An 11911-nucleotide genomic window follows, 5' to 3' on the forward strand; every position below is an offset into this window, starting at 1 on the left:
AATTTTTCCAAATCAAACACATTGATTTACTTGCTTAATTTTCATTCATTAAGCATCAAAATTCCAACAATCCCCCACATGAATGAAATTAATGCATAAATGCTCGTGATGCATAAGAGAGAGTATATACGAAAAATTATCACATCAGGAGAGGTAGCTTTTGGCTTTGAACCTGCCCTAGTGGAATACAATCGGATTTACTAGGCCACGAAGTGAACGTGATGTTTTGAACTTCTTGGCGGTTCATGTAAAACCAGACAACTGTACACACATGATAACCTTTCTTCCATTTCCATTTTGTTTTATCGGTTGTGTCCGTTTTGGCCATGGAACACATCTTGGCTTCATACGTGTTTCATCGAGGCGGCCCGTCCTCACACGTACATAGGTGATCTCCTTGTAAAAGGGTATCCTACTTACCCCGCTTTTGCAAGCTACGGAATCATTAAAAGTACAATACTTAACCTCACTACCTTTGTAGGCAACTTCACTCATCGTCTTAGGAATGAGGAGTGATTCCTCAAGTTTTCATAATTTAGTTGTCCCATTGAACCAAGATCTTGGGATCTCCAATCTACAAGGTTGGGTTGCCACTATGAAAACTTTATTTGGTAGGTTTTAAACTCATTCCTCTTGACAGACAGTACATTTGATCTCTATTTAATGCTTTTGTAAGCGGATCCGCTAAGTTATCCTTTGATTTAATATAATCAACAGAAATAACTCCATTAGAGATCAACTGTCGCACAGTATTGTGTCTTCGACGTATGTGTCGAGACTTGCCATTGTACATACTGTTTTGTGCCCTTGCAATTGTCGACTGACTGTCACAATGTATCATGATTGCTGGCACTGGATTTGTCCAACATGGAATGTCTTCTAGAAAGTTGCGAAGCCACTCAGCTTCTTCTGCAGCTTTATCTAGAGCTATGAACTCCGATTCCATAGTAGACCTCGCAATGCAAGTTTGTTTCGATGACCTCCAAGAGACTGCTCCTCCACCAATGCTAAATACATAGCCACTGGTGGATTTTGAGTCATTGGTATCAGAAATCCAATTTGCATCACAGTATCCTTCAAGTACTGCTGGATACTTTGTGAAATGTAGTCCATATTCTGAGGTGTGCTTTAAATATCTAAGCACCCTTGTCAACGCCTTCCAATGTGCATCACTAGAATTACTTGTAAACCGACTTAACTTGTTAACCGCACAAGGGATATCAGGTCTAGTACAATTAGTGATGTACATAAGGCTTCCAATAATTTTGGAGTATTCCAGTTGAGAAACTGGTTCTCCACGATTCTTCGCCAAATGGACAGTCACGTCTAAAGGCAGTTTTTACTGGGGTAGAGTCATAAGCATTAAACTTCTTTAACACTGTTTCTACATAATGAGATTGAGATAGGACTATTGCTTCTGGAGTTCTAAAGATTTTAATCCCTAGAATTACATCAGCAATACCCATATCTTTCATATCAAAATGTTTTGTCAACATTTTCTTTGTACCCTTAATCAACTCTTGGTTATTCCCCATTATTAGCATGTCATCCACATATAGACATACTATCACATAAGATTCTCGAGTGCCTTTAATGTAAACACATTTGTCACTCATTAATCTTAAATCCATTTGACAATACCACCTTGTCAAATTTTTCGTGCCACTGCTTGGGTGCTTGTTTAAGTCCGTATAGTGACTTAATTAAACGACAGACTTTTCTTTCTTGTTCTTTAACAATGAAGCCTTCAGGTTGCTCCATATATATTTCTTCTTCAAGTTCACCATTTAAGAATGCTGTTTTGACATCCATTTGATGTATCTCAAGGTTATGCAAAGCTGCAATAGCAATGAGCACACGAATGGATGTTATTCTTGAAACTGGTGAAAACGTGTCGAAGAAATCATGACCTTCTCTTTGTCTATAGCCTTTGGCCACAAGCCTGGCTTTGTATTTTTCAATACTTCCATCAAATCTCATTTTCTTTTTCAATATCCATTTGCATCCCAATGGCTTGGTACCTGGTGGAAGATCCACTAGTTCCCAACTATGGTTTTGCAAAATGGAATCCATTTCAGAGTTGATGGCTTCTTTCCAATAAGGAGCGTCAGGGCTAGCAAGAGCATCTTGTATGTTCTTTGGTTCATTCTCCAACATAAAAGTATGGAAGTCTAGACCAAAGGACTTTGAGATTCTAGCCCTTTTGCTTCTTCTTGGCTCTTGCTCTTTTGAAGAGTCTTCCAATGGTATAGCATTTTCATTTAGAGTTGGATCACGTGTAGGTACTCGACCTTCATTTTCCGTCTCAAGTTTCCTCTTGCTAGAACCATTTTCTTTCCTTTCTTTACAAGGAAATATATTTTCAAAAAATACTGCATTTCTTGACTCAATTGTCATGCCCGTATTCATTTCTGCATTTTCAAATTTGTGCACTATAAACCTATAGGCACTACTGTTATGTGCATATCTGATGAATATGCAGTCGACCGTCTTTGGTCCAATTCGCTCTTGTTTAGGCTTTGGTATTTCTACCTTAGCTAGACACCCCCACACTTTGAGATACTTGTAGGAAGGTTTGTGACCTTTCCACAATTCATAAGGTGATTTGTCATTTTTCTTGTGGGGTATCTTGTTCAGGATGTGATTAGCCGATAGTATTGCTTCCCCCCACAAGTTTTGGGGTAGTCCTGAACTTATTAACATAGCATTCATCATATCTTTCAGAGTTCGATTCTTTCTTTTGGCAATGCCATTCGATTGTGGTGAATAAGGAGCAGTCGTTTCATCAATTATACCCACAGATGTGCAGAATTCATCAAACGGTGATCCGTATTCGCCCCCTCTATCGCTTCGAACTCTCTTTATTTGTTTGCCTAGTTGATTCTCAACTTCGGTCTTATAACATTTGAATGCTTCAAGAGCTTCATCTTTCGACCTCAAAAGATATACGTAACAATACCTTGTATTATCATCAATGAATGTCACGTAGTATCTTTTCCCTCCTCTAGTTTGTACAAATTTTAAATCACCAAGATCGGTGTGTATTAATTCTAGAGGAGTTGTACATCTTTCAATCGAGTGGTAAGGCGCTTTGGTCATTTTTGCTTCAACACATATCTCGCATTTGTGTGTTGAATCGACGTTGTGTTTAGGCAATAATTCAAGTTTCATTAAACGTTGCAAGGTATTAAAATTTACGTGTCCTAAACGAACATGCCATAAATAAGAACACTCACAAGTAAATAGAACTCTTGTCTTTATTACTTTCAACAACACTTTGGCTTATAGCCACTACATTCAACTTGAAAAGGTTCTCATCGAGATATCATTTTCCAATAAAATGACCATTTTTTGTCAATACAACCTTGTTAGACTCAAATACTAGTCTAAACCCATGTTTGACCAACAAGGACCCCGACACGAGGTTCTTTCTTATGTCTGGTACATGAAGTACATCAACAAGTGTTACTTGCAAACCCGATGTCATCTTCAGTACGACATTGCCGGTGCCCACCACCTCAGATGTAGCGGAGTTCCTCATGTAAAGTTTTCTCTCGGTCGATGGAGTGTATGTGGAGAACATCCCTTTGTTGGAGCATATGTGTCGAGTTGCTCCCGTATCAAGCCACCATTCATTGGAGTTTTCCACCAAATTGGCTTCCAAAATAACTGCAGATAGATTAAGTTCAGAAAAATCAAATGGTACCGACCTTTCTTGAACTACGTTGGCTTGAGGATTTCCCTTCTTTGGCTTCCTACAATCCTTCGCCATGTCATTCGGTTTTCCGCAGTTATAACAAGTGCCTTTAAACTTCTTCTTGTTTGGTGGTTGTTGGCCTTGTTGTGGTTGCTTCTCAAACTTCCTTTTCTTCCCTTGGACACTTGATTCAACAATGTTCACCCTTGGTGCCATCTTACTTGCCTTGGCTTCGGTGCTCTTATTGTCTTCTTCTATCCTCAATCTGGTGTGCTGTCGTTGACCACCAAATTAATTCCTACTCTTTTAAATAAAAACGAGTGTAATGGTGAGTAGGGTCGAATCCACAGGGAACGGTAGATTTATTTCTTTTGATAATAAAATAAAAAAGGGGGCATTTGTTTTGATAATTACTAAATAAAATAATCTAAACTAAAATTATAAAGCAAGAAAAGTAATGAATCTAGAATTGAAAATTAATCGACGAGAATAAATTGAAGAATTTAATACGAGAAAAATACTGATTCAAGGGGATTCTACTATTTAATTATCTCACTGTTCATCGGTTAACCAATCATTTATTCATGTTATTCCAAACAATTAACCTTAGAATAATAGGGATAGCCGCTAAAATTCTTGTGTTTTCCTAAATTAATTGACCGAACCCAGCATCCAGTCAAAACTTACCGATAATCAACTGGGCACGATAGCGTTCCATATTAATTAAAGATAGCATTTAGGTTTCGTGAAAACAGTTAATCCTAAAATCTAACAATCGAGATAGCTGCAGTTGAAAAAATCTAGTTCCGTCGATTTATTTAGATTACACCTGTTATGATAGCACAACACATCTAACCTATTGCTACTCACGTACCAATCGTTCATGACAATTACGGATCACTGAATTCATGATTAGCATTAGAAAATCATACATCAAATTAAATTGTCAGATTAATTGATATATAACATTCATATAATTAAATCATAAATCAACGAATATTTGGGCAAACAAGAATAATAAATTAAAGCGCAAAAACCTCAAAGTGGTAAAATTAAACAGTAGAATATCCCTTGAATCAGACTAAGAAAATTAGCCTAGCATAATTTGATCTACAATATCCATGAAAATTAAATAAGAAAACATAAATAAATGCAAACTATTTTTTTGTTGGGAGAATTTGGAAATCCTGCGCCTTTTCTTTCCTTCACGAGGATGGAATATTTGGTGATTGGAGAGAAAAATTCAAAGCTGCCGCCTCCTTTTTCACGTGAGAGTGGGGAAGAGAATTTTTCTTGGGTCCAAAAAATCTTAAGCTAAAAGCCCACTACTTTTAATTAACCCTAATTAGTTCTTAAAATATAAAATAATAGATAATATTTTGTTTAGATTTTCCCTTCTTGCAATTTCTTTTTGGCAGCTGAAGTATCGTCATAAGGCGTGGCCACGCCTTATTCCAGGACTTCTTCTGGTTGAGCCATTCTCTTTCAAACTCTATCTTGGAAGCTTCAAATGTGATAAACATCGCCTTTTTTACTCAAATTTTGCTCCAAGACCGTAAAAGTTCCTCCTACAATAAAATTACACAAAAATGTGTCAATTAAACATATCGGAGGTTAAAAATAACGGGAAATATGAAAATAAAATATTAACTATTACTAGCCTATCAAAATCTCCCACACCTAAACGATGCTTGTCCTCAAGCATAAAATAGATCAACTCATTATCTCAATTTTCGTTCTCCTTCCGCTTCCTCTACTTATCCAAAACATTTTTCATGCAAGAAGACATTTTAATTCCAGAGCATCTCACAAAATAACATCATGAACAATTACTGCAATCAGAATGTGTAGAAAGTAAAATGCATGGGATTTAACAACTCCGCACAAGGTTCGCTCATTCCGCTCATTAGTGTCTAGGATATATATATCAACAAACTCTCATGTCAAATGCATTGAAAAGTTTTACCATAAGCTTGCAAATATATCACATCCTTCCACTAAATGAATGAATTAAAATACACAAACAAAAAGGGCTATAAATGGGTTGTAACGTGGCTAGGGGTAAGGTAGGGTAAAAAGGAACAATGAGCTATGAAATTAGAGAAATCATATGCACTTTTCACAAAATCAATTGAATCCAAATAATAACATCTTCAACCTCATTATAACATCAAGAGCCCTCTTTTTTTTTCTATTTGTTGCTCTTCTTTTCTTTTTCACTTCGTCTACTTCTCTTCTTTCTCTTTCTTTTTTTCTTTTTGTTTTTGTTTTTGTTTTTTTTGTTTTTTTTTGTTTTTTTTTTGTAGACGGTTACTATAAGGATTCGAGATTGACTAAATTCCAACAATTCACGCTATTTTGGATTGAGTGATGCTATTTGTGAAAAGTTTACATGATTCTCCAATTCAGGGTTCAAAACAAGGGGGATAACCAACAAAAAGGATTTATCATGGTTTGTAATGTGGTTATTTTTATTTAAAGAAAAAAAACTGAGGCTCAACTTGGTTCACTAGGGGTCTATGAATCAGGGTAGGCTCAAAGAACGGCTTAGATGATGCGAAAGAAAATGGTTTAAACCTAATGCCCTTATCCTGTTGTCTATGCACCCAATTCACCACAAAGTGTTGACAAAGACATGTATAACAATGCAAGTTCTAGAAAAATTAACAATGCAATGACAACACACAATCAAAGAAAATAGAGCAAGAATTCATGATTGCTCATAGGCTCAAAGCTCACCAAAGAAAAAAAAAAATATAGCAATTGTGTTAAATCCCACACACTTGTTCTCTCTAACTATCATCAAGAGCAACTTATTCATATTGCAAAAGTGAGAATGCAAAAACAATTTGCACGCAAAGAAAACATCATTTTTTTTTTATTCGCATCGGAAGCAATCAGGATTCAGAAGAAAGATATAACAAATGAACTAGATGCTTGGAACTAACAACGTCACTAATTTTTTTTTTTTATTTTTTTTTTATTTTTAAATTTTTTTTTTTTTTTTGGAAGAAAAATTAAATCGAAATACTAAAGATCAAATAAAAAAAAAAACAAACATCCCACAAGGAAGTCAAACTTCTCACAGCACATCAAACACTCCCACACCTAAACTTGACATTGTCCTCAATGACAAAAAATAGATGCTCAACTATAACGATAAAATAGTATGAAGTTAGAGAACTCCCCTGAAAAATGTTGAGCATCGTGAAGAAACATCATCTATTGCTGCGGAGGGGGAAACGGTGGTTCGAATCCCATGTGTCTGTAGAATGCCAATTGATTCAGTTCCATTCTGGTCAACCGTTGCTTGATCTCATCCACTTCCACGTCGATACGCCTTCGTGATGGAGTAGCGGATGTGGGTGGAGGCGCACGTGAGTCCAAAGGGTCGTCCGGACCATCAGATTCAGAATTGTGGTGGCCTGGTCGTGCAGTCACTGGACCTGGTGGACAAAAAGAAAATACTCCCTGCACTTGTTCTATCAATCCCATAGTCTCTAAACAATGCAAATCAAGCATAGGACAAGCAACATGAAGGTTATTATTATCAAGATCAATCAAGTCCAGGTTGACAGCTAATGCAGTAATCAATGAGCCAAGAATCAAATGGCGTTTATGAGCAACGACACCAGCAAATTGAGAGGCCAACCAAAAACCCAAATTAACTCTTATTCTATTTTGCATGCACCACAAGAAAAACAATTCGGCTTTAGTTAACACACCCGCAGAATCTTTTCGACCCGAAAAAGTAAACGCAAGGAAACGGTGAATGTATTTCCACTCCGGGTTGTGCAAGTAATAATCCTTGGATTTACTCGGGTCGTAATCATCCTCTGTGGACATAGCTCGATAAAGGGCAATGGGATTAAATTGGTCATGAAAATCACACGCACTATGCAAATATTCATCAGTTTTGGCAAAATCTTTGTCAATAAAACCAAAAGCAATGTTAAATTCAGTGATTGAAAATTTGAAAGTGCGTCCCATTAACCTAAAACGAACTACACCTGGACTGGAGAGTGTGAAATTATCAGGTTTGCTCAATTCAAAAGTGGCATAAAACTCACGCACAAGTTCTATATAAGCAGGACATAAGACAGAAAAGTATGAGTCCCACCCAATGTTACTAATCAAATCAAGCACACCAGTTTTAATATTCAATAATTCCATGGTGGGGTGGTGAATATGCTTGCATGGGATGATTTTTTTGGTACACAATGCCTTATATTTATCCTTTTCCACCTTTTTTGTGAAGGTCAAATGACCATTCAAATCTGCTTCAGACGGTGGTAATGAATTCATCCCCTTTCCCATTCTAGCCCTTTTCCGGCCCGACGAAGAACTTGGGGTACCGACTTTTTTATTCGAGGCTTGGGAATCCCGTTGCATTCTATTTACCAATTGTACACTTCACACAATTATACCACAACCAACAATAAATACGGAAACAATCACAAGTTAAGCCCAGTAATAATTGGCGCACACAACGATATCCAATTGCGAGTGAAAAGAATAAGTTAACAAAACACCATGTAAACACATATAATCGAAATAAGAGAGGGGTTGGAGAAATATCACCGAAATTTGCGTGGCGGTTGTGCGAAGGAGGAGATACGGTGGAGATCAGTGATGGACCGAGCGAAGTTGCGGTGCGAATTTGCTGTGGTGGCTGTGGTCGTGGGCTGCCAGGCGAGCGGCGGTGGAGGTCGACGGAGGAAGGTTGCAGACTGATGCGTTGGCGAAGGTGAGTGTCTGTGCAGGGCATCGCTGTGTTTGGTTCTGTGCGGGACGTCGCTGGAGTTGCAGAGTGCGGGACGAGCTGCTGTGCTGTTGGTTGAGATGCAGTGGAGATGAGTGATAAACCGAGTGAAGCTTTTGTGTGCAGGGCCGAGAGGGGGAGCGGTGTGTGTGCAGCACGAGCGGCGGTGTTCTGGACGGAAAGTGATGCGCCTCACGAAGCTGCTGTGCTGGACGATGAATTGGGTGTGTGTAGGAGCGAGACGGTGTCGCGAAGTGGGGTCTCGGTTGAAAGAGATATGGCGAGAGGCGCTGGTGTGCAGGTGGGTGCGATGGTGCGAGAGCGGGAGAGGTTAGATTTGGAGGTGGTGCTCGGTTGGGAGAAGCTGCTGTTGTGCTTGCCGAGTGAGAGACGAGCGGCGGTGTTTGCGGCGCTGTGAGAGAGATGGAGCGAGGTGGTACTGCAAGAGTGTAAAAGAAATAGGTTAGTATGCTTATTTTATTATTAATTTTTTTTTTTAAAAAAAATAAAAAAAATAGAGAACCTCCCAAGTCTCAGCAGTAGAGGTGTGTGAATAAGGCGTGGCCACGCCTTATTCGAATACCTCTACTGGAAAATTTATGTAACTTTTTTTTTTATTTTTTTTTTAAACAGTAGAGGTGTTTTAATAAGGCGTGGCCACGCCTTATTCTAAAACCTCTTCTGTAAAAATTTTAATTTTTTTTTTAAAAAATTAATTCAGTAGAGGTGTTTCAACAAGGCGTGGCCACGCCTTATGCAAAAACCTCTGCTGGAACAAAATAGAAAATAAAAAATTAACAAGAACTAAAAATTTGGGTTGCCTCCCAAAAGCGCAATTTTTTAATGTCGTTATGCTCGACATTCTTCGTCCCATCAACTTTCAGAATATTGGGGTTTTTCCAACTCGATTTCTAGTGCTTGGGACGTGCTTTCATCTTCATGTAACACCTTCACTCGATGTCCATTTACTTTGAATGTTTTATCAGTATCCAAACTCTTGATTTCCACTGCACCATAAGGGAAGACATGAGTAACAACAAAAGGACCAATCCATTGGGAACGAAGCTTACCTGGCATAAGTTTTAGCCGAGAATTGTACAGTAGTACTTTTTGACCAACGCTAAATTGCTTTCGCAAAATCGCATTGTCATGGAACAACTTCGTTTTCTCCTTGTAGATTCTCGAATTCTCATATGCCTCCAATCTTATCTCCTCTAACTCTTGTAGTTGCAGTTTTCTCGATGCACTCGCCTCTTCCAAGTTCATATTGCAGTTTTTAACTGCCCAATATGCCCTATGTTCAATCTCCACGGGCAAATGACACGATTTCCCAAAAACTAACCTGTAGGGAGACATCCCTATTGGTGTTTTATATGCAGTCTGATAAGCCCAAAGTGCATCATCTAAACGGAGACTCCAATCTTTCCTTCCCGGATTGACTGTTTAGACTTGATCTCTCGATTAGAAACTTCGGCTTGGCCATTTGTTTGTGGATGATAGGCTGTGGCAACTCTATGATGCACCCCATATTTTTTCAACAACGCTTCAATTGTTCGATTGCAAAAATGGGTTCCTTGATCACTGATTAGTGCCCTTGGGATACCAAACCTGCTGAAAATGTTAGATTTGATAAAACCTGCAACAACTTTGGAATCGTTAGTCCTAGTGGGTTTTGCTTCCACCCACTTCGAGACATAATCAACTGCCAACAATATGTAAAGATAACCTCCTGATGAAGGGAATGGTCCCATGAAATCCATGCCCTAAATATCGAAAATATCACATACAAGAATTGGGTTTTGGGGCATTTCATTTCTATGGGACAAAGATCCCGTTCTTTGACATTGTTCACAGTTTTTACAAAACAAATAGGCATCCTTAAAAAGTGTCTCCCAATATAAACCACAATCCAAAATTTTCCTAGCAGTCCGTTTTGGTCCAAAGTGGCCACCACATGCATAATTATGACAGAAAGTCAAGATCGACTTATGTTCAATTTCAGGTACACACCTCCTAATAACTTGATCATCACAAAATTTCCATAAATGAGGTTCATCCCACACGTAATACTTTGTCTCACAACGAATTTTCACTTTACGAGATTTACTAAGATCATTAGGTAAAATTCCGGTAACCAAATAATTAACTATGTCTGCATACCAGGGATTCATACCTTTCACTTGAAATAGTTGCTCATCAGGAAAAAATTCGGAAACAGGCAAAACATTATCTTCGTTCACCAATCTACTCAGATGATCAGCTACTGGATTCTCAATTCCTTTCCGATCCTTGATCTCGATGTCGAATTCTTGGAGTAAGAGTATCCACCGTATCAACCTCGGTTTTGACTCCTTTTTTGTCAACAGATATTTCAATGCTGCATGATCAGAAAACACAATTACTTTAGAGCCTAGCAAATATGATCAAAATTTTTCTAAAGCAAAAACAATTGCTAAAAGCTCCTTTTCTGTAGTGGTGTAATTGCACTGTGCAGAGTCCAATGTTCTCGAGGCATAGTATATGACGTGACTCTTCTTATCAACTTTCTGGCCTAGAACAGTCCCCACAGCATAATTGCTTGCATCACACATAATTTCAAAGGGCAAATTCCAGTCAGGTGGTTGGATAATAGGCGCTATGGTCAACATGTTTTTTAGCTTGTTAAAAGCCTCCTTGCAATCTTCTCCAAACTCGAAAGGTACATCTTTTTGGAGCAACTTGGACATCGGTAGAGCAATCTTTGAGAAGTCCTTAATAAACCTGCGGTAAAAACCTGCATGTCCAAGAAAACCTCGAATTCCCTTAACGTTAGTGGGGTAGGGTAAATTTGTGATTAAATCAACCTTTGCTTTATCAACTTCAATACCCCTAGAGGAAATCACATGTCCTAACACAATGCCTTCGGTCACCATAAAATGACACTTTTCATAATTCAAAACCAGATTGGTTTCCATGCACCTTTTCAAAATCTTTGACAAGTGACTCAAACAATTGTCAAATGAATCCCCATAGACAGTGAAATCATCCATAAATACCTCAATACAGTTCTCAATATACTCTGAAAAAATACTAAGCATGCACCTTTGAAACGTACCTGGAGCATTACAAAGTCCAAAAGGCATACGTCTGTAGGCAAATGTTCCAAAGGGGCATGTAAAGGTTGTCTTTTCCTGATCCTCCTGAGCAATGACTATCTGGTAATAACCTGAAAATCCATCAAGAAAACAAAAATAAGTTTTTCCAGCTAATCTTTCCAATGTTTGATCAATAAAGGGCAAAGGAAAATGATCCTTTCTAGTAGCTAAATTAAGCTTTCGAAAATCAATAACCATACGCCAACCATTTTGCACTCTTGTCGGTACCAACTCATCATTTTGATTTCTTACCACAGTGATACCTGTTTTCTTTGGTACGACATGGATCGGACTCACCCATTTACTATCCGAAATAGG

At 38.2% G+C, this 11911-nt stretch overlaps 2 protein-coding genes across 2 annotated transcripts; both read right to left on the reverse strand.

Annotated features, from left to right (window-relative positions):
* Positions 1-604: 604 nt before the first annotated feature.
* On the reverse strand, positions 605-1535 carry LOC140838959 (secreted RxLR effector protein 161-like). The gene is made up of 2 exons (XM_073205590.1): positions 1452-1535; positions 605-1303 (listed from the first exon to the last, which is right to left on the reverse strand). Exons 1-2 carry the CDS (start codon positions 1533-1535, stop codon positions 605-607), a joined length of 783 nt encoding a protein of 260 aa, XP_073061691.1.
* A 7797-nt stretch (positions 1536-9332) lies between these two features.
* Positions 9333-9815, reverse strand: LOC140838961 (uncharacterized). Its single transcript, XM_073205591.1, has 2 exons — positions 9530-9815; positions 9333-9466 (listed from the first exon to the last, which is right to left on the reverse strand). The coding sequence occupies exons 1-2, from the start codon at positions 9813-9815 to the stop codon at positions 9333-9335; spliced, it is 420 nt and encodes a 139-aa protein (XP_073061692.1).
* Positions 9816-11911: the final 2096 nt, after the last annotated feature.

This window comes from Primulina eburnea, chromosome 8 (genome assembly GCF_022965805.1).
Source record: "Primulina eburnea isolate SZY01 chromosome 8, ASM2296580v1, whole genome shotgun sequence".
In the NCBI taxonomy this organism is placed as follows: domain Eukaryota; kingdom Viridiplantae; phylum Streptophyta; class Magnoliopsida; order Lamiales; family Gesneriaceae; genus Primulina; species Primulina eburnea.